This window comes from Cephus cinctus, unplaced genomic scaffold (assembly GCF_000341935.2).
Source record: "Cephus cinctus unplaced genomic scaffold, Ccin1 Ccin1_scaffold0331, whole genome shotgun sequence".
Classification (NCBI taxonomy): domain Eukaryota; kingdom Metazoa; phylum Arthropoda; class Insecta; order Hymenoptera; family Cephidae; genus Cephus; species Cephus cinctus.
In genome coordinates this window covers 655,014-676,352 of record NW_014333028.1, presented here as the reverse complement: position 1 = coordinate 676,352, position 21,339 = coordinate 655,014, and the positions used below count along the sequence as shown (strand labels likewise).

The 21,339-nt window shown below is 37.6% G+C and overlaps 5 protein-coding genes across 14 annotated transcripts in view; 3 read left to right on the top strand and 2 right to left on the bottom strand.

The window, feature by feature from the left end:
• LOC107267011 (septin-7) overlaps positions 1 to 5,900 on the bottom strand; it is a 33,621-nt gene extending 27,721 nt beyond the window's left edge. Inside the window, exons 1-3 of one of the 4 annotated variants that reach the window (XM_025084184.1) lie at positions 5,656 to 5,900; positions 4,250 to 4,387; positions 1,281 to 1,282 (exon numbers count right to left, since the gene is read on the bottom strand). In XM_025084184.1, coding sequence (XP_024939952.1) covers positions 1,281 to 1,282; positions 4,250 to 4,286 — 39 coding nt within the window. In that variant the 5' untranslated portion in view covers positions 4,287 to 4,387; positions 5,656 to 5,900. The other 3 variants (XM_025084185.1, XM_015738190.2, XM_015738189.2) reach the window with 3 other exon arrangements.
• A 434-nt stretch (positions 5,901 to 6,334) lies between these two features.
• LOC107267007 (lysophospholipase-like protein 1) lies at positions 6,335 to 8,399 on the top strand. Its single transcript, XM_015738175.2, has 4 exons — positions 6,335 to 6,683; positions 6,895 to 7,019; positions 7,217 to 7,477; positions 7,564 to 8,399. The coding sequence occupies exons 1-4, from the start codon at positions 6,596 to 6,598 to the stop codon at positions 7,789 to 7,791; spliced, it is 702 nt and encodes a 233-aa protein (XP_015593661.1). The 5' UTR covers positions 6,335 to 6,595; the 3' UTR covers positions 7,792 to 8,399.
• A 541-nt stretch (positions 8,400 to 8,940) lies between these two features.
• Positions 8,941 to 10,138, top strand: LOC107267008 (lysophospholipase-like protein 1). Its single transcript, XM_015738176.2, has 4 exons — positions 8,941 to 9,028; positions 9,240 to 9,364; positions 9,564 to 9,824; positions 9,911 to 10,138. The coding sequence occupies exons 1-4, from the start codon at positions 8,941 to 8,943 to the stop codon at positions 10,136 to 10,138; spliced, it is 702 nt and encodes a 233-aa protein (XP_015593662.1).
• A 79-nt stretch (positions 10,139 to 10,217) lies between these two features.
• On the top strand, positions 10,218 to 19,336 carry LOC107267004. Of its 5 annotated transcripts, none has more exons than XM_015738164.2 (6): positions 10,218 to 10,863; positions 10,944 to 12,505; positions 13,752 to 14,150; positions 16,873 to 17,229; positions 17,302 to 17,536; positions 17,614 to 19,336. In XM_015738164.2, the coding sequence occupies exons 4-6, from the start codon at positions 16,878 to 16,880 to the stop codon at positions 18,323 to 18,325; spliced, it is 1,299 nt and encodes a 432-aa protein (XP_015593650.1). In that variant the 5' UTR covers positions 10,218 to 10,863; positions 10,944 to 12,505; positions 13,752 to 14,150; positions 16,873 to 16,877; the 3' UTR covers positions 18,326 to 19,336. The 5 variants fall into 5 exon arrangements, with proteins under 5 accessions (XP_015593650.1, XP_024939956.1, XP_015593653.1 ...); XM_025084188.1 differs by having other exon boundaries at positions 10,218 to 12,142; positions 12,250 to 12,505; XM_015738167.2 differs by having other exon boundaries at positions 10,218 to 12,491.
• LOC107267006 (RRP15-like protein) lies at positions 16,246 to 21,324 on the bottom strand. Of its 3 annotated transcripts, none has more exons than XM_015738173.2 (5): positions 21,158 to 21,324; positions 20,084 to 20,636; positions 19,781 to 20,015; positions 19,546 to 19,676; positions 16,246 to 17,223 (listed from the first exon to the last, which is right to left on the bottom strand). In XM_015738173.2, the coding sequence occupies exons 1-4, from the start codon at positions 21,210 to 21,212 to the stop codon at positions 19,548 to 19,550; spliced, it is 972 nt and encodes a 323-aa protein (XP_015593659.1). In that variant the 5' UTR covers positions 21,213 to 21,324; the 3' UTR covers positions 16,246 to 17,223; positions 19,546 to 19,547. The 3 variants fall into 3 exon arrangements, with proteins under 3 accessions (XP_015593659.1, XP_024939962.1, XP_015593660.1); XM_025084194.1 differs by lacking the exon at positions 16,246 to 17,223 and adding an exon at positions 18,211 to 18,338; XM_015738174.2 differs by lacking the exon at positions 16,246 to 17,223 and having other exon boundaries at positions 19,431 to 19,676; positions 20,102 to 20,636; positions 21,158 to 21,321.
• Between the last annotated feature and the right edge of the window lie 15 nt (positions 21,325 to 21,339).

Below are 21,339 nucleotides of genomic sequence, written 5' to 3'. Positions count from 1 at the left end.
GACACCATGTCACTGTGACCTTTCCGTGTGGGTTTACACACAGGCGTACCCAAAGGACACGGAAACGTAAACTACCACGTACATCTATCTGCATACTTGCACGAGGGGGTTAGGGCGGGCAGTGCACACGTACAGGTCGATGCACATGAGTAACGTCATATCAGTATACATATGACCGTATATGCACATACGTGTACAGCCACACGTAAAAATATCCTAGTAAGAGTGACGAACGATTATTAAAGACACGTCATAGAGTCGGTTCCTATTATACTAGAAGTCTCGACCTGGACGTTGCAGTCGACAATACAGATATCTGCTGTACCGACAGACTTGTATAATTTCAATGAAAAAATAGTGTATACGAGTTTTTCGTAGGACAACAGAAAATTAATCCGCGCTGTTACGTAGGTGGTGAGAGTGTTGCGCGCCTCTGGCGGCGCTTACTGACACTATTTAAATTGTTTTCGACGCCGTATACACGTATTTGGTGGACATAGACATTCGATACGTAATACAAAAGATGATAATAGATATAAACAAAGTCCTGAGATTATTTCGGCTATCCGTATCGATAAAAAAAAAGAACGATTACGTTTCTCCAAAAAAATATAATCGCAAAAGCTCTTTCTGTTGACATGAAGAAAAAAAATGTCACTGATACAGGTTCAATCGTTGAAATGATTTACGAGTGACAAGAGTCTTCGGAACGAAAAACGCCAACGTACAGTTTTGGTCTTATCGAATAAAGTAAAAATATTAATGTCCGAAGAAAAGCAAATAATCGTGTAACATGATCGATTCTGATTACAACCAAGTATAAGTGACGTTTCGAGATCGAAATTGCAAAGCTGTCACACGGCTCGCGTTACACTGTCAAGACACGAGGTGTCCGGTTATACGAACGGAAACAGCTGATTGGCAGACCCTGCAATTTCGCCCGGGCATTTCAATTATCGAACTCTCGACCACGTGACGCGATATCGACAATCTCGATTTCGATCGATCGATTATTGAAAATTATCGAGTTGCCAGGTTGAAAAGAAATAAAAAAGAGAATTCTAACAAAACAATGAACATCGTTGGCGTTCACTCGTTTGGACGATTGTAAGTAATTAAATAATTTTTTTTTCTCTTACGTGGATTTTTCGGGACGAACAACACCGTCGAGGTTTCCATCTTGATCATCAACAATGATTTTTTTCTCCTCGCTCAACGTCGATCGTGCTTCCTCGGGGTTTTGTCGTCCACCCCTCGCTCCCCCCCGCCCCCAACTCCACCGCTCGCCCCTTCAATGTCTTCGCCTTCCTATTTTCGTTCTTTCTGCGCGTCCCCCCGGCGTTCGATTAAAAGTGCGCAACGGGCGGGCAACGTTAGAGGGAAAGCCGAGGGCAGTGCGCGAACTTAGCGACTGAAATAGATTATGAAAAAAGTAATCCAAAAGACTGAAACAAAATTCCAGAAGCGATTCCACGTACCCCCGGGTACGCGGATGATATCAGTCGGTAGAGGCGACGAATTGCACGCCTATGTAAGGTGGTAGAAAAAAAATTTGTTCGAAAGGAAGAAAGCAAAAAAGCGAACAAAACGAAATGGAAACAGATCGACTTTACTTTAAAAAAAAAAAAAAAAAAAAAAAAAAAAAAAAAAAAAAAAAAAAAAAAAATGGTATCTATACCCTTATCCATGTTCAAGAAGTTCTTGTTCAAACGATCGTACGTTTTTGGTCCGTCTCGAAAACAGTTCTGATAAGTCAAAAGTTCCGTTAGACTAGCTTAGGGCTATCGTAGATACGATTCTTCCTGCATGACCCAACAGCGAAATAAGTTCCTCTCGGCCCGATAGCGAACAAAAGACTGTTCTTGTAGCCGTCAAACGAGATTTCTAGGGTTTCGTCGTGACGTCGAAGAAACCACGAGTCGTTGAAACGACGTAACGAATAAATTGAACGACAAGCAAAAAAAAACCGGCAAAATGCAGGAAATGCGTAAAATTCAATAAGAGTCAGTGAAAAAAAAAAAATCAATTTTGAATCGCAAGGACAACGAAGAGAATCGTAATTAAAATAATAAACAACATTGACAACAGCGCCCACACAAAAGCCACCCGTCGCGTGAGATTTTTGAAAAACTGCATATTTTTTTTTTTTACAAAAACTCAGAAGACCGAATATAATCACTTTTCGACTTGAAATTCTTAGCGACACATAAGGAGGAAGAACGAGTAATAGATGTGAAAAATTTGACAAAATTATGTCACTTTTTTTTTTTCTTTTACCCCCAAAATTCTTCGTGCCGATTCGATGAGTCTTCTTGCTAAGAACAGTTTCGCGGCACAAATTGTAACGCGCCGATTCGCGTTCTTCGCTTGTTGAATACAGAAGCTGCACTAAAGTCCTATCCCTATTCCGCTCTCTTGACTCTTCCTAGCCGCTCGCCGCTCTGGTAACGAAGAGAGAGAGAGAGAGAGAGAGAGAGAGAGAGAGGGAATACAAGCTCGTTCTTTGTGCGTGTTCGTGCGCATTTCTATGTCCCCTGTGTTTCTGTCCAAGTACAACGAAAAGTGCACCTATCTCGAGTGCAATACAATTAAAATATTAAAGCGGCGCTACCGGTAAGGCTGAATTCGGACAAAGTATACATAACCTCACCAACCAACGATAACGACCCCTGCGCGAGGACCGAATGGCACCGTCTAAAATGACATTTTAAAAACGGCATTGATTCAAAATCGACCACTGTTCAAAATCGTTAAACGGCATTCCCGCCAAAATTTCAAAAATCCAATACCAGCTCTCGCGACAAGGTCGCCAAACGCCAACGCGTCGTCGCGATGAACATCCGCAAGTGAAGTAAACTCGAAAAGCTGATTGTTGACATTATTCGCGACACTCCCTGATCCTTTTGTTTTTTTTTTCTCTGTTCTCGCGTGAGAGTACGATTGAGAACAAGAAGAGTCGTGAAGGTCCAAAGAAAAATTTTCCAGCAAGCCCCAAAACTCGCGAAGAAAGGTCAAGGTGCGTGCGAAAGATAGAAATTTGAAAGTTTAAAAATTCACCACATACGGATTTTGAACGGATAAGTCAAAGTGAATTTTTTCTTTCAGTCACAAAAATCCAAGCGTCCGAAACTGCCCGTGATACTCCGTGAGAATTTGTTGGTCAAGGGGGTCCTCAGAGAGCCAAAAGATAATAACCTAACGAACCGAATGTTTACAGACTCTGTGAACAGAGAGTTCATTTTTCCTTCGGCTCGTACATGGAGCCTGAGCCTCGTGCGCAAGATAAGTGCAACGGAATGCCCTGAGAAATTGAAGATAATACATTGCCCAATGAAGAACCACGCCAGCAACGTCCTCAGCCATAATTCAAATTGAGTTCAGGAAGATAACTGTGAATCGAGGGATATACGTTTGGCTAGTATCGATAGAGGCCCGAGTATCGCTGTAATAATTTGAATTCCAGTCTAGTTCCTTCGGAACGGCGACAAGAATAATTATAACAGTCAGCGTCGGTAGCGTTAACAACGTGAGGACGATAATCATAAAATAAAAAAAAAGGATCTAAAAGATAATAAAATTCTATCGGTTGCTGACTTTGAGAATAAAATTTTCCTTTTCCTATTTATCCAAATATTAATTTCAATTTATAAAATATCAAAGTCAATCGTCAGACTCCAAATGACCAGCGTCGTCGTGCCGATGATCTTCATCGTGCATGAGAATTTCGCACGATGTATAATAACGAGTAACATAAGTGTGCACAAGTGCTGCCACCGAGCCGTGTGGGTTAAGGGTGTAAAGTTACAGAGTGGAGAGTGGCCGAGATACATCGGAGTATAATGCAGGCTGCTTTCTGGTTAAGGGAAGGAGATGAGGGAGAGGGGGTAGTAAGGAGGGAGGGAGGGAGGGATTGAAGTTTGTCACGAGACACCCGGTACGTACGCGAGCCACTAGAATCTCAAGTGTGAAAACAAACCAGCTGTTAATTAAATAGGAAACACATGCTCAGTGACGCTCATTTGACAAGTGGCGCCGAGGGCGTAGATTGTACGAACTAATTCTTCCTATTACGTTGCGTACGTCAATCACTGAGAAACACTGTTTCCTAGTCGATAGCTGGCTTTTTTCTTCTTGCCTGAAACGGATCTTGTACCCGTGTCCTCCCGGACAAGCGTCTATCGCTTCGCGTCTGGTATGACTTTTCAAACGGAAGGATTTTGTGCACTGCTATTTAATAACACGTTCTAACCTAGTTTCGATTGCCTGAACAATTTCAATTGTTCCATTCAAGCAGTAGCTGTGTGATTTTTGGAAGGGATGAGAAGAGGACGTTGACTGGCGATGGCGAAGGGACGACTAGTTGGGGTGAAGGGGTCCAGGTGGAGAACTGGAAAATAAAAGGAGGGGATTAAATGGAAATACTTTTGGAAGGGATCGGGAGATGCTATTTTTGGTTCTTCCCTGCATTTCACGAATGGCGACAATGATAATACGCGGGCTTCTTTTGATTGTTTAGACTGCTTCACTCTCTGACGGATAAACGATAACTGTGAGTGATGGTAAACAGGATCTTTAGAGTTTATCGTAAACAAACGTGCGTCCAGCCGTGAGTAAACGCTTTGTGTGTACTAGTGTGACGAAGTTTTGTGCGTAGGTGGCGGTTTTGGATATGACTCGTTTGTAGGCGAAGCAAATTTGATTTCAAATTGGGGCATGTGAAGTCTGTGAGAAGTAAGTGGGATTTACGAACTTTGTTGGAGAATTTTTGCAGTTGACGTTTTTGCCATCTTTGGAAATTAGTGTCACCGATTGCCACCAGGTGGCTAAACGATTCGTAACAGGTGTTACAGTCGTATATGGTTTGAAAAGGTAGAGCAGGTGTACGTTACCAATATTGGTATTGAAGTTTGTACTTCGAACGATTGTTCTTATATAATCGCAGGTAACTCAATCACTGGAATGTTAATGAACTAATGATTAGAAACGATTCCATCTGATTCAACATATTGAAAAAGTATTTTGACAAGGATACTAACCGAACAGATAAATGAAGAAAGAATTCTTTTTAAATCGAACAGAAGATGTCCGTTCAATTTTTAGGTAAAAAAAGCAGGTCAAGAGAGAGTCCTACATCTGGTACAAGAAATCACAGTAAAATTGGATAAGATTATCTCACATGTATGGTGGGCCTGATAATAAAAAAAGGCATAAGAATGAAAAATTCCTTAAATCAATGGCAAGTCTGCGATCTCTCTCTTGGAATGTCCATTAAAAACTAAAAATCGTAACCGTCATTCTAATGAGTATAAATTTGGCAAGCAGTAAATCAAACGATGAAATTAGGGATGCAAACAATCCGTTCCCCACGGTCCAATAATTTACGTGGCAAATAAGTCAACGACAGATAGGGGTAAGGTGCAGTAACGTTAAGTGGTTAAATTGATGTGTTTGCAGGTCAAAGCGATGCATTTGATAGGTTAGGTCGTTGGGTATTGAACGGTCGTGGGACGCGCCGTATTGACGCAAAAATTTGGCGCCCTCAAAATGGTCGTCGCCGGTGCGTTACGTCGACTCAGGTGAAATTCGCATTCCTCTTGGGGATGGGATCTGTCGGAGGCGTCGCGACACCGACGCCCAACGATATCCTGTACTCACCACTTCTCTGCATATTTTCGTTGTGATATCAGCAATCCTTCACGCACATCACTACGGCACTACGCGACACAAACCGACGTTTTTTCTTCCTCTTTACTCCTCTTTTTTTTTTATCAACGTGCCACTCCCGCGGAATTCGACGCGAAACAGCGTGAGTCGCGTTAACCCAACCAAACACTTGTGACTTAACCCAACCGGACGTCTGCGTATGTTTTCAAATTTTCTCGAGGACTCGAAACGCCATATATCGAGAGGTGCGCGCGCAATTGTCAGAATCCCAGGTGCTGCCATCTAGTAAGACGATCGTTCGTAAATAATTCCATTGGATGGAAAACTTTTGGATATTAAATAAATAAAAATGTTACAAAATGATTCTTATGGAATTATATTAATATTCTATGATATCTTTTTACTGGTTGCGCCAGTGTTAACCTGGCATACGATTACGGGAAATCAATTTTAAATCTAGGGGACTGATTTATACTGGAGGCCATACGCATTTGGCCCGTTCAAATGGAATTCATGTCGAATGGTTATATCTGGCTGAATGTAAATCAATGGCGTAGTCTTTAGGGGATCGATTAGGAATTTCGAGAGCTGAATTTACAGGCATTTTTCCTAACTCTACGCATTATCATACCTTGTACAGTGGCGCCTGAGCTGGGGGGCTGATCAGGACTGTATGAGGGTGGGGAGATGCAACGGTCTCGTCTAGTCATTTTAGATATTCTGACAAAAATTTCTGCACACACCGAAATTTTTTTATAATGACGTAAGCGCCTATGCTGGGGTTAATCGTATTCTGTGCATGGTAGTGTGACTTTTAACCTAATACTCGGTAATTTGTGACATTATTGTTTATATGTATAATATGGCATACATATACACCTGGTAGTTTAGTGAAAAATATCAAGTTTATATAGGAAAATAAAGAAGAAATATGTCTGCTGCAATTAGACTGTCGAAAGGCACTATTGTGTCGGCTGCTAATAAACATAACGCCACTGTGATATTCTTCCATGGCTCTGGTAAAATTATTATCTTTAAATTGGTTATAATAAGCATTGTAACGTTACTATTTTTGTACTGTCATATTTAATTGAGCACCACAGTCATATCGACAATCTCATGAGGTGTGTAGAATTGTGGGGATATTGTTAGTGGTGCTCAATTAATTGTTAATCTTAAAATTATATAGAGCCTTATGATAAAATATAATGGACATTAATAAAATTATAGGTGATACAGGAGAGAATGTAAGGCAATGGGTAGATCTTTTGAATAAACGAGAACTTAACTTTCCACATATCAAACTCATGTATCCAACAGCACCTTCTCAACCATATACACCCAATGGAGGAGAGGTAACGATAGTTTATTTTGTTAAGTGTAACGTGTGCTGTCTGTTAAACGTCATTACTGCTTGACTATGTCGGTTGATAAATTATAGTGAGAATGTGGGCAAAACTGGAGAATAAGACTTCTTCATGTAATCTTTCTAAAAGGATTCTTGTTCTGTAGTTTTACCAGAATGTGTTACAGAGTATAAACTTTGTTTCAGATAAGTACCGTGTGGTTCGATCGCAAAGCCATAAATATTAATGTTCCTGAAGTGAGGGAGTCTATCGATTCAATATGCAAACTGGCTTCGGAGTTAATAGATCAAGAAGTAGCTAACGGCATACCCTATAACAGAATAGTTGTGGGTGGTTTTTCTATGGGAGGTGCTCTTGCTTTGCACTTGGCATACAGATTTAAAACATCTCTTGCTGGATGTTTTGCCATGTCTTCCTTTTTAAATAAAAATTCTTTAGTTTATGAGGTATGTACTCAACAATTATTGTTTAAATGAGATTAATAATTTTGCATTAATGCAGCATAAATAATAAGTAGATTACTGTGTTATAGGCTTTGAAAAATAACAATAGCACAAGCGCCCCACCATTAATTCAATTTCACGGTCTTAGGGACGAGTTGGTACCTCCTGCGTGGGGTACAGAAACATATAAAACCCTTACAGACCTTGACGTCAAAGCAGAATTTGTAACACTGCCAAATGCCTTTCATGAATTGACAAGAACTGAAATTCAAAGGCTAAAAGAATGGATCCTTAACGTATTGCCAGAAAAAGAATAGTCAACGTTTAGTCAGATTCATATTGTTTTAAATTATATTTTTGAGTGAAAAGTAGTCGCACGATACATAGGGTTTGTTACGAAGGAATAAATTTATTTAATAATCGTAACTAGTTCATCATATTGGCAATTATGAACTAAAAACAGCATCTGATTCTAATAAGATAGGGAAAAGGATCAAGTTAAACACATTGAACATAACATGTTACAATACGTGATCATATGGGACCCTTATTACTACGTTCGCTAACCATCACGCGCTGGCACGTGATGAAGTTCTTTGCAAGTTCTGATCACGTATCAGTACGTGATGAATCTAAGTTCAATTAAAGTGAGTTAGCCATTCCGATTTCCAGAAGTGATGTGTCGTTTCAAATGTTCAGCAAACGTCTTAATTGAAATTAAAGCTCGCACGGACTAGTTAAATATTTATAAGATCACTACAAAAATATCTAAAATGTATTTTGATCAATATATTATTCATATAAACCACCTGTAGATAACCTTTTTGCACAATGAAATATAATATCAATTAAACACAGGTTTCCAAACCACACAACGATTGGATGGAAAACTTTGAGATAAATAAATAAAAATATTACAAAATGATTCTTATGGAATTATATTAATATTCTGTATCCTTTTATTGGTTACGCCAGTGTTAACCTGGCATACGATTACGGGAAATCAATTTTAAATCTAGGGGACTCATTTATACTGGAGGCCATACGGATATGGCCCGTTCAAATGGAATTCATGTCGGATGGTTATATGTGGCTAAATGTAAATCAATGGTGTAGTCTTTAGAGATCGATTAAGAATTTCGAGGGCTGAATTTACAGGCATTTTTCCTAACTCTACGCATTATTATACATTATGCAGAGCCGATAAGGACTGTATGAGGGTGGGGAGATGCAACGGTGCCGTGTAGTCATTTTATATATTTTGAAAAAAATTTCTGCACACACCGGTTTTTTTATAATGACGTAAGCGCCTATGCTGGTGTTACACATATTCTGTGCATAGTAATGTGACTTTTAACCTAATACTGGCTAATTTATGACATTATTGTTTATATAATATGGCATACATATACAGCTGGTAGTTTAGTGAAAAATATTAAGTTTATATAGGAAAATAAAGGAGAAATATGTCTGCTACAATTAGACTGTCGAAAGGCAGTATTGTGTCTGCTGCTAATAAACATAACGCCACTGTGATATTCTTCCATGGCTTTGGTAAAATTATTATCTTTAAATTGGTTATAATAAGCATTGTAACGTTACTATTTTTGTACTGTCATATTTAATTGAGCACCACAGTCATATCGACATTCTCATGAGGTGTGTAGAATTGTGGAGATATTGTTAGTGGTGCTCAATTAATTGTTAATCTTAAAATTATATAGAGCCTTATGATAAAATATAATGGACATTAATAAAATTATAGGTGATACAGGAGAGAATATAAGGCAACAGGTAGATCTTTTGAATAAACGAGAACTTAACTTTCCACATATCAAACTCATGTATCCAAGTGCACCTTCTCAACCATTTACACCCATCGGAGGAGAGGTAACGATAGTTTATTTTGTTAAGTGTAACGTGCCCTGTCTGCTAAATGTCATTGCTGCTTGACTATGTTGTTTGATAAATTATACTAAGAAACTATGGGCAAAACTGCAGAATAAGACTTCTTCACATAATCTTTCTAAAAGGATTCTCATTCTGTAGTTTTACCAGAATGTGTTATGGAGTATAAATTTTCTTTCAGATAAGTACTGTGTGGTTCGATTGTAAAGCCATAAATATTAATGTTCCTGAAGTGAGGGAGTCTATCGATTCAATATGCAAACTGGCTTCGGAGTTAATAGATCAAGAAGTAGCTAATGGCATACCCTATAACAGAATAGTTGTGGGTGGTTATTCTATGGGAGGTGTTCTTGCTTTGCACTTGGCATACAGATTTAAAACATCTCTTGCTGGATGTTTTGTCATGTCTTCCTTTTTAAATAAAAATTCTTTAGTTTATGAGGTATGTACTTAACAGTTATTCTTTAAATGTGATTAATAATTTTACATTAATGCAGCATAAATAATAAATAGATTACTGTGTTATAGGCTTTGAAAAATAACAATAGCACAAGCGCCCCACCATTAATTCAATTTCACGGTCTTAGGGACGAGTTGGTACTTCCTGCGTGGGGTACAGAAACATATAAAACCCTTACAGACCTTGATGTCAAAGCAGAATTTGTAACACTGCCAAATGCCTTTCATGAATTGACAAAAACTGAAATTCAAAGGCTAAAAGAATGGATCCTTAACGTATTGCCAGAAAAAGAATAGTCAACGTTTAGTCAGATTCATATAGTTTTTCATTATATTTTTTAGTGAAAAATAGTCGCACAATACATAGGCTTTGTTACGAAGGAAGAAATTTATTTAGTAATCGTAACTAGTTCATCATATTGGCAATTATGAACTAAAAACAGCATCTGATTCTAATAAGATAGGGAAAAGGATTAAGTTAAACAAATTGAACATATGGGACCCTTATTACTACGTTCGCTATCATCACGCGCTGGCACGTGATGAAGTTCTTTGCAAGTTCCGATCACGTATCAGTACGTGATGAATCTAAGTTCAATTAAAGTGAGCTAGCCATTCCGATTTACTGAAGTGATGTGTCGTTTCACATGGTCAGCAAACGTCTTAATTGAAATGAGAGCTCGCATCGATTAGTTAAATATTTATAAGATCACTACGGATATATCTAAAATGTATTTTGGTCAATATATTATTCATATAAACCACCTGTAGATAACCTTTTCGCACAATGAAATATAATATCACAGGTTTTCAAACCATTCATATAATAATAATGCGCCAGCACTACCACCCTTAAAAACCACCCCCAACAATATCTGATACAATATAAAGATCCCAGTCGGTAACGTCATTCGGTGCACAAAATAAAAAAAAACTTTACCACCACCCCTCGGATCACGTGACAGGAAACGATGGCATACTTGGTTTCCAGGTCCCAGCAAGTTACTGAATACTCAGCTAAGGTAGGGTTAGAACTTAAATGACTAGTAAGCTCATGGGGCAAAGAAATAAAAAAAGGTAGAGGTGTAACTCTTGAATCTAGGTCATCCATAACCGCACCCCACCGCATAGACTCCAAGCACCCTGGAAGCTCGAACAGACCTAAACCCAGGTACTTCGACAAAGAGACAAAGAGTTGACCTGGTGCATTTAGAGAATTGTATGTCACCATGAACCTAATCATTATTGTCATCGATGTGTATTATTAGTTTAGCACAAGCAGAAAGTAACTGTAATGAAAAAGAAATTTTGAATTCCAAAACCTACGATCCAAAGAACGAAGAGCATAACGTCATTGCCAAACGAATTGACAAACTGTACGATAGTTATTATACTATTGTCTAATGTATTTGTAAGCGGATTAATAGTCTGAACGGATACCAGTTGCGCAATGCTACGTAAAAAATTCATCATCAAGATGACTCGTAGAAAGTGTGACTGCAAAAAAATAGCGCACCAGTCGAACATCATTACCCAATACACGAGTAAAAGATTTTAGGTCATTTTGTCATTCCCATGAAGCCTTTTCTCCGTTTGCACAATAGAAACGCATAAAGAGACATACTCTAAGAGTCATTCCTTTCAAAGATCATCCCGCTTCAGTCCCACCTATTAATAATTGCGCAATAGCATTCAGAAGTAAGAGTAGGCCAAAAAATTCAAAAAGTGAAAACAAAAATGAAAAAAGGTTGCAATCAAATTTTTGAATCAAGTACAACGACCGTCGATAATTTCTCGATGGGCAGGACAAAAGGAATTTCAAAAAAATATCGTAAACAGCTAACGTTAAAAAAGGCGTCCCGACGCAACTACCCGCATCCTCATTGAATTCTACGCCGTTACGCGACACCTATATACGAAGAAATCGACCGGCGCCGTAGACCGATGGACGCCGTCGCGACGTCGACGTCGTATATGGAGTGGGACGATCCCGACGTTTTTATACATCAAACGAGGACAGAAAATTCAAGCCGTTGAAATCGTTGCCACTACAGAAAAATAAATGTCAAAAAAGACATCATCGAAAAATGTTATTTTTATCTCTGCTGCGCAACAATGAATATCGTTTATGGTTCCAGAAAAATAAAATACTTATGTCAATACTTTCATACAATGGCTACTATATAGCGATTATTGGCAGTTGCCCCAGTGTTACCAACATAGCAGCTAAACACCAGCTCCACCATCGAGAAACCTCGTACAGTGGCACGTTGGGCTCCGTGCCCTGCAGACGCTGCAGGGGTAGGCGTCCCTGCATAATTATAATATTTTGCTTAATAATAATTATAATACTAATAATAATAATAATCGCGACAACGAATCAAATCTGTGTGATGCGTAATTTTTAGGGTTACTCGCAAACTGGATATTCGTCGGTGTACGCGCAAAAAACAAGAAAGAAAAAAGAACGAAAGATACGAGTGACAAAGAATCTTGGTGACTTTACATAAAATCAACAAATTTATTCATCTTTTTTTTTTATTATAAACAACAATTGTTTGTTAATCCACACTTGATGATGTCAATCTAACGAATTTTTAATGTCAAGAGATTTTTCTTTTATATTGGGATTGACGTCTGGGTTGGGGTTGTAAGTATACAAATGTAAGTCTATATTTGTGCTTAGGGTAAAAAGTAAATTTAATAAGATATATTATTCTTGGACGTATTTGATTAAAATTTGTATATTCCATATATTTTTGATATATCGTAATGACGTGAGTCGTTCCTTTTCCTCACGTTTTGTGCAGCGATAAAGTTTGAGCGATTTATCAATTGCTGTAAATTATATGAATGCAAGAAAATTTGATTTTTCACTTGTATCATGAGTTATTGTTTTTGTGAGCCTCGTTAATTTGGTAACTGAAATTAAAGAAATAAATAGCAACAAAAGTTTATGAGATTGCCGACGAAAAATAACATAATAACAACATGACATTAACATTCACATAATCGTATTGTTCGATAAAAAGAATTTCAAAAGTGAAGGAAAAGGAGATCTAATATTTTGTATCTAAGAGAATTCGAGGAATTTCTTCAATCCCGATTAAAACCGAGCATCGCCGGATCTACCTGAACGTTCTTTCCTGTCAATATATTGAACGTAGACTTTTCTTTAAAAAATAAATCCGTATGCAGGGTGTCCCGGATTCGACGTCGTATTTGAGGTTTTAGAAAAATCAATGCTGCTTTTGGACTTAAAATTTCTTGTTCATATTTACCTATCCTTACTAAGTATGCAGATCTAAATATCTGTAGTGAAGCTAAGTATAAAGCCATTGAAAATTACCACAGCAGAAGCTCGAAATCCTGCATCGATCTTTTGCCCGTTTTGCCGGCTGACCTCGATTCGTTAAGGGTTGCACGCGCGCGCCATCTTATCTGCACGATATTAACTCGCTAGTGGCTGAAAGGAAACCGCGGGAATCTCAAACGATCGATTTCGTTCCGATTTACATATTAATTACAAGTCCCTATAACTACGTTATACCAAAAAAAAAGCAAGATAAAGAATGAGAGTAGATAAACATTTATTTCATCCTTTTTCAACTCGTGGCACTTTTTCTCAGACAAGTTTACATAAGAGCTTCTCCAAAGGACTTTTAATCTCGAAAATTATTTCTTACGATACTGTATCTTCTAACTTTGGAACACTGAAGCGGTCACGAGGCTAATTGTAAGTTCCAAGTGGAGGGAGCAGAAATGGGCGTCTGGACTGTCTTGCCGATGTTTGTAACGTTAATACTGATTTGACGACAGTCGTCGATTGGCGTTGTGTGGCGGTGCTTCATTTTTATATTAAAATACATAAAACTTACGGATATCAATATAATTGAATAAAATTTTCTAGAAAATCCAAACAATGCTGTCATTCACTCAGAAGCTGAAACTTGTTACCGACTACCGGAAATTACGATGCACCGGTAACAGTGACGTATGTCCAGTCTAAACAGATATTCTATAAATATTGTTTAATGATAAAAAAAAATCAAAAAAGATCGTTAATTTAAATAATTCAGTGCGCGTTACCGAAGTGCACTCTGTAAGTCATATTTGACAGATGGAAGTAAGATTGTGAAACTTAACAAAGTCGATTTAAAAAAATGTTGATATTCCTATGAGAAAAAAACTAATCTCCGGACATTCTTATCTCTTACTTTTATTTACGACTTTGTCCCGTTGAGAATCAGTGCAACGAATTTAGTCACCACCACGGGTACCGCCTGGTTCCACAACTCTACGAGTCAAGGTAAAAATATTTTCAAATTTCTTATCACACACCAATCGGCACAATCGATTATCGATATCAATTCGATACTTCAATGTCCTTTTGTCTCATGTCGAACGTTCTCAGTATATTTAACTACACCTTGTTCCTACTATGTGCATTTGATCCTCTAAAATTCCATTGTTACAAACAACAAAAATTCTATCTTGTAAACCCAGCTTGAGCTAACCACAAAATATTGTTTCAAAATAGGTGCAAACCCATATTCTAAAATTGGCCATTTAAATTAGTACACTCAAAATATATCGATCGATCGATAATAATCGATCCCGTTATGTATATCGTTTCCACGAAAGATTTAAAATTTACCCAAATTCACCTAACACTACACAATAGGTTTGTTCTCGTTACCTACACTTTCTGCACTTTTCAAAAAGTCCAATTTCTTATTGGATAATATTTTTAAGTAACCAAGGAGAACTTGCCCTTTTTGAAAAGTGCCAAAAGTGTAGATAACGAGAACGAACCTACTGTACACTACCGTAATCAAAATACGAACTATTAAAAATTACGAAACCACGTACGGTCATCGTTCTTGAAATTTTAAGCGTGTCTTACACAACGTTATTATTGATCAACTTACCAACGGCTACGGTAATACCAATTCACATAACATTTAGTAGACGATGTTACGATATCCAATTGAGAAATCACTTTCACTGCCATGCACGTCCAAATCGAGTAGCCAACAATATTACGCATAACCATGATAACTTGAGTGAGAGTAAAAGTAACGGGAAAATAGAAGACTTACGTTAGTGGCAGACAAAATACTTCGTGTTCGATTTGATGATTCCGTGTTGAGAGGTGGACGGGCAGGGAAGGGGAATCCCCCAGGAAGATGGAAGCAGCTAAGGTGGAGAAGGGAGGAGAAAGAAAATTTTACGTGACATTGCTGTCCGGTTTTTAGTCATTATTTTTGGTTAACACAATTTCTTCCGAGCTTCCACGTTAAGGCAAAGTGACAAAAACATTGATCAATTAAAATCGTTTTGATTAAATTGAAGATTAACTAAATGAATGACCAGGTTGTTTGTGCTTTTATTATGAAATGTCAAGAGAGCACTTTTCACGGATTATTGTTTTTTGTTGGGAGTCTTGTATGATTTTATTTTTCTTTCTTAAATTTTCGTAGCTTCAGTCTGTTGTAATTTTTCTTTTTTTTTCTTTTCGACCAAAGTATAAGAGAATGAATAAATAATGATTGTTATGGTAATAATTTTACGAATGAATAAAGATACAATAAATGCGATCGGCACGAAAGTTATTCGTTAGTTGAGAGAAGTTTCTTTATTCGTTCCTAGAAAGATTCACTGAGAACAAACCCTAACCTTGTTGCGTGTAGAGTCGTGGGTCTCAGTCGGAATCTTTCAAGTCAGCATGCGCCATCCCAATCCTAGAATGTCACGAGCATCCACTTTCAGTCTTTCATAGTAACGGATACGCAGGACCGCTATTATTTTCCAGCATCAGAGTAAACATAACTTGTTGTATCGATATTTTGACCGTTGAACTTTCATAGTTCATAGTTCACGAAGTCATACTTTAACAGATTGCGCGCTGTGTATACTGAACAATGTGAAGCGTGGGTGACTCATTTATATTACGAATGCACGAGAAGTTGGCCCCTGCCAAATATAGAGTGGACCTACTGTCATAGTTAAAAAACGTAAAAAGTCTTCAGTACTATCAAAAGAAGAAATTAATTGAGTACACGATGATAGCATCCCCAAGAGATGGTAATTTGATTGATATCACGGAAGGAATACAATGACAATTTTTTGATTTAATAAGCAAGAAAAATATTTTTCCAATATTTCGAACGCAACTAAAAAATTGGCAACTGGCAACTTGCCGAAAATCCGCAACCATATACGATCCGCATTGCGGATCAAATGCCGTGAGTTATGGTCAGGCGATCAGCCAACTTTGAAAATCCTAGTAAATTTCAGTGTTACGAAATTGCTTAGAGATTTTGTTGGCGGGAAAATTATTTTCAAATCGCGACTCCATCTCACTTGGCACTGTACAATAATTCATTATAGCTCATCATGAATAACAGGTGGATATATGTTTAATTAAGTACCAATAATAATCGGTTTAACGTGTAAATTATTTTGAAAAATTTTCAGAACTGATTACTAGTAAATCTCTAGTGGGTTGGCGGCCGGGCACACCTTAGGAAAGTCAATACTAGAGGTCAAAGGTGCCATCTGCCATAAACTGTTATACGTTATATATACACTCACAGAAACACATGACTAGATATTAGCCGAATTTATGAATGATACAACTTAGACATTACTTATCCAACAAAATCTAATTCTACTAATGAATTAATTGCATTGGCATTCGTTGCACGTGTATAAGTGTGACGCAATTGAACGACCTTGAAAATAAGAATCGTGAAGCGTATATACTATTGTACAATAAGATATCGAGCCTTAAATTAAAAAATCAAAATAAAAGCTACTGCAACGTTTTCCTTACAAAATGCCAAGAAAAATTGGCAGTTGTTCCAAACGTGACGTAAATTCGATAATATACTAATACAATATAGGATCAAAGTCCCTTTACAAAAAAAAAACCATTTTGAATATCTAGCAATCTTTTTTGTACAAAAAGATCCTGGTAATACTAATACTTCACAACCCCTTGATACCCTGTTGTTAATCTGTTAAAGGCGAAATGAGCAGCAACAGTGGAGGTAGCAGCGCCACGTTCGGCCTTGGGGTCGGCGTCGGTGTAGCTGGGGGTCCAAGCCTGGCAGCAGCGCAACAAGGCCAGGGTGTAGCAGCACTGTTAGTGATGCTCGCCGTCCTCTGCTTCATCTTCGCCTACTGTTGCTGGGGTGCTCCATTTTGCAGATCGCTCTGCAGAAGGCACTGCTGCTGCCGTTTGGAAGATCCTGAGCCGGATCCTCGATTTGGGAGTAGTGATCAAGCGATGGTGGCGACGCCTACAATAATTCTTCTGCCTCACGGTAGGATGCTCGTAGTAGACGGAACCATCTTCACGCAATTCCAAGCAGACACTACGGGTAAATTAATGTCTTCGTATAAAATACTTAAAGGCTTTCGAAAGTATTTCAACACCATTTTTTAAATCTCAGGACTCGACCTGGTGGAGCTGGGCGAGAGTGTAATCCGCGCACAACGTACTCCTCGAAGTGTAAATCGTCATCAGTTACAAAGTAGTCAGGGTAGCATCCTGGAGATGGACGCCGAGACGCCCAGTAAGGATAGTCTTGGTTCCCTAGGTTGTTTTCCTCCACCGACTTATGAAAGTATTTATGGAAAAGAAGAAAGCGACATGCCGCCATCTTATTCTGATATTCTCCTTCACAGGTATGCGCATTGTTATTGCTAAACGTTCATTGAAAGCATACCAAGGATTTGTTCCAACCTACGTTTTCTTCCACCAGATTTGCTAATTTACCCTACGAAATCGAAATGCAGGATTTTGGTCACGAGGGCAAGGAGGAGATCGAGATGCAGACCCTAGAGAACTGTCCCCGGGTTATAAGTAATCCAATAAATGGAATAAGATTTCCTTATGGTACTGTCACGAGCTTCTCCAGTGAGAGCTTTCCACAGCAAACTATCACCAGGAACCCATCGATAATTAGCAACCCACTGGATGATTATTATACCGACAATGAACTGAACGGCTACCGGATAGGAAATTTTCGTCGTGAGAACGACGTCGGTCGGACGTCGCATCAGAATACGACAACGATGACAACGACGACTACCGAGAGTTCGACGTGTTATCAGGATTATGATGAGAGGACAAATGAGCAGAGAAACTACGTTAATGATGTTCAAGATCACCAGGTACCAGTTGGGAGTGTTGACAATGAGACTATGAACACGAGGAACCGTGCGAGAAGCACCAATCACGATAGAGAGAATCGTGATGATGGGGTCATCGTCGTTCTTCCGGATTGTCAGAGGTACCAGGTCGTGAATGAGAGTTCCAGAGGCAGGAACGTCATCCTCGAGAGCAATGAAGATGCAAACAGGAACAGTGAACGTGGAGGAGGAAGCAGTGCTGATCCTGAGAGTAACAACAGCGCCGATGAAGATGCAGGTGACTTCGGCGCCCTGGCTGATATTCGTGAAAGTCGAGTGTAGCACGTTTCGCCATCTTTAATGAGTAAGCGAATTACTGATGAGAGAACAATGAAGAAATTGGAATCAGGTGACTGATTGAAGTCATTAGAGATGAGCATTTTTACTCTTAAATAAAGAATGGATTCGCGTACACTTTGCGAAGTGGATTTTTTAAGATGGATGACGTTACAAACGTGAACAAATTGGGAGAATAATTAGTTCTGGTAAATCCAAAGCATTTGAGTCTCTGATAAGTTCTGACTCTAAAGAAAAACCGCTGCCGGTAACGCCAAATTTCTTTGGAGGATTACTTGTCAGTGATATGCGTGATGAAAAGCTATTATTAGGTGGCGCATGCGTTGAGTATTTGTACAGTACGTCCAGGAATTAATTCTCTACCAATTTGTAAACGAAAATTTGTGATTAGTGAGGCAGAACGACCAATTCGAAAAATTGATGACACTGGAGCCACCTAGCGATAGCGTCCCCTAACTATCCTCTGCTAAATTGTATGAACTTCTTGTGTTTCGCAGTTTGTCTTCTCTTGAAGGTACTGACGGTTTTTTTTGCAAAAGGATGTGACATCACTTAATGATTTGATTAACGGAAAGTAGTTGTACATACACAAATACACGTTCTACGATATAAATACATATTATGACGTACGAAACGTTTCATATGCAATTTATTGGGTAATGACAGAAAGGCGTGTAATACTGAATGTAATTGATTCGAATTTTAAAAAATGAAAAAAATGAAATTTCGATTTTGTCCTATAAGATGATTATTGGAAGGGCGTTGACTTCTATATGTCTTTGAAAAGTGCACGTTGCGACTTGACGATTATTAATTATCCTCTGTCTTACATTATTATTATTATTGCATTGTGAAATGTTTCAAAATTATAAATATAATCTATATAAATATTATTATGATCATTATCATTGCTACTGTTAAAATATATTTCACCAAAGAACACCAAACGACTATATATAATTATGAAAAGAAATAAAGTATATAACAAGAATGGTATTTGTAATGAAATTTACAGATTTTTCTATATAGCAATACTTGTTGTAATTGTTTTGCTGCAGAGGATGTCTAATGCTGTAATTTATACGTCTGCTTTGAATTAAACACAATTTATTTCATTGCATTATATTTACAAGTTTTTAAATTTATTAGAAAAAATTATCTAATGGCATTTTTATTTTTGTATCAAGTATCAAGCTTAGACGTACGTTTAATCGTCGCTGTCCATCTCTTCGGTGGCTGAGGAATCTGCATCCTCATCCGGTGCTTTTTTGTCCCAATCTTTCAAATTTGCTCCCATCGTAAAGTCATCCCTCAGGACGCTCCACACTTTGTCACTCTATAAAAAAATTTCGCAAGTATTAAAATGAAGCAATGATATGACATTCTATATGTAATAAGCATAAGATAGGCAAAACATAAATTAGACTGCAATATTTCTACCTTCTCTTTCTCTTTTTCATCCTCTGTAGTAATAACTTTCTTCTTCATTTCATTTTTAGCAGGACTGTCCACTGGAATACTTCTCGTGCTACCCATTAGCACATCTAAGAATGCTCTTTTGTCAATATTTTTTAAGACTTTCTCACGCTTTCTTTCCAATGGTCCAGCTTCCACCAATTGTCTATTTATTTCTGTTTGTTGTTGTCTTACTGCATTAAATAATTGCACTACACCTCTAAAATCAATCGTTAAAAAACATACCCGTTACTTAAAATAATTTAAACAAATAAATTTTAAACATACAGTAAATGATCATAATACTTCATTGCAATTTTTTGTAGCGTTCTCTCTCTGTCTCTGTCGAGGACATTTGGTTTCATTCGAATACCCAGATCAGCTTCTCTTCTTTTTCGTTTGGCATGTTCTAACTCTTGTTGTTTGGTGATCAAAATGTTTTTGGATCCTTCTGATGGTTCTTTTTGTTTAACAGTTTCATCATCCCCTTTAATGGCAATACCTTGTTCATTTTTATTTTTTGAAACAATATCGCATAGTTTTTTGGCTTTTGACAAAATGATGGTCTTCTTTCTTTTAGGTTTTTTAGTTCTAAGAATTTTTTGCATGGCATCAGCCCACCCAGGATTTTCATGTGATTTATCAGTATCATTCTGTGCTTCGTTCGAATCAATATCTGAATCTGAATGATCACCCTCTTCACCAGAATCCAAATCAACATCTTCAGCAGCTCCTTCATCTGCACTCTCCATTCTGTTTACTTCATCCCCTGACTCAATGGCATTACTGTCATTATCATCCACAGATTCGCCCGAATCACTATCAATGAATTCCTCTATTACTGTAAGTAAAAAACTCTACTATATTTACAATAAAATCTTTTTACTTTAAAAATATAATTATCCTACATTGAACTGCAATTTTACATCGATGCTTATATTTCCTTATATTAAATAGGTTAATATAATCCTTATATTAAATTGTATCAATGCCACTGAATATATCTGAAAGAAATTCTCTAGCCTTACAGTTTAACTAGAAAACCTCTTGTATGTCAAACAAATTGATTTTATTAATGATCCAAATTTTTGAATAATCAAATATGGAACTGAACTACGAAAAATGCAAAATTCATCTCTAAAAATGATCCTTCCTTTCCTTAACAGCATAATTCTTCAGGATGTAACATATCAAGTCTAAAATTGATCAACGACAGAATCAATTAAAACAATGAAAACAGAATCAATAGCGTCACCTTTACGCAATAAAATTTCGTGCAAAAATTTCATATTCGTATACATAACCTACATTGAACGTGCAGAATTAAATATAAAAAAGGAAGATAATAAAGTTGACATTTACCTTGGGGCTTTTTTGGAGATTTGCCAATCTTCGCTGAAGTATCTACAGCAATCATATTTACACTTACAGTAGCCACTTATATTTAAAAAATAGAAAAATACTCCAAATCTACTCGTTCGCGCGTTTCTTTTCACGTGGCTCCGTGTATAATAACCAGAGAAGAAAAGATAAAACTTCAATCT

Excerpts from the sequence above, each read along its gene's own strand:
- LOC107267007 (XM_015738175.2), top strand. The coding sequence starts at position 6,596 with ATGTCTGCTGCAATTAGACTGTCGAAAGGCACTATTGTGTCGGCTGCT. Across the intron at positions 6,684-6,894 it reads GATATTCTTCCATGGCTCTG|GTGATACAGGAGAGAATGTA; the intron begins GTAAAATTATTA and ends ATAAAATTATAG. Across the intron at positions 7,478-7,563 it reads AAAATTCTTTAGTTTATGAG|GCTTTGAAAAATAACAATAG; the intron begins GTATGTACTCAA and ends ACTGTGTTATAG.
- LOC107267008 (XM_015738176.2), top strand. The coding sequence starts at position 8,941 with ATGTCTGCTACAATTAGACTGTCGAAAGGCAGTATTGTGTCTGCTGCT. Across the intron at positions 9,029-9,239 it reads GATATTCTTCCATGGCTTTG|GTGATACAGGAGAGAATATA; the intron begins GTAAAATTATTA and ends ATAAAATTATAG. Across the intron at positions 9,825-9,910 it reads AAAATTCTTTAGTTTATGAG|GCTTTGAAAAATAACAATAG; the intron begins GTATGTACTTAA and ends ACTGTGTTATAG.
- LOC107267004 (XM_015738164.2), top strand. The coding sequence starts at position 16,878 with ATGAGCAGCAACAGTGGAGGTAGCAGCGCCACGTTCGGCCTTGGGGTC. Across the intron at positions 17,230-17,301 it reads ATTCCAAGCAGACACTACGG|GACTCGACCTGGTGGAGCTG; the intron begins GTAAATTAATGT and ends TTTAAATCTCAG. Across the intron at positions 17,537-17,613 it reads TCTGATATTCTCCTTCACAG|ATTTGCTAATTTACCCTACG; the intron begins GTATGCGCATTG and ends TTCTTCCACCAG.
- LOC107267006 (XM_015738173.2), bottom strand. The coding sequence starts at position 21,212 with ATGATTGCTGTAGATACTTCAGCGAAGATTGGCAAATCTCCAAAAAAG. Across the intron at positions 20,016-20,083 it reads AAGTATTATGATCATTTACT|AGGTGTAGTGCAATTATTTA; the intron begins GTATGTTTAAAA and ends GATTGATTTTAG. Across the intron at positions 19,677-19,780 it reads ATGAAAAAGAGAAAGAGAAG|AGTGACAAAGTGTGGAGCGT; the intron begins GTAGAAATATTG and ends ATTTTTTTATAG.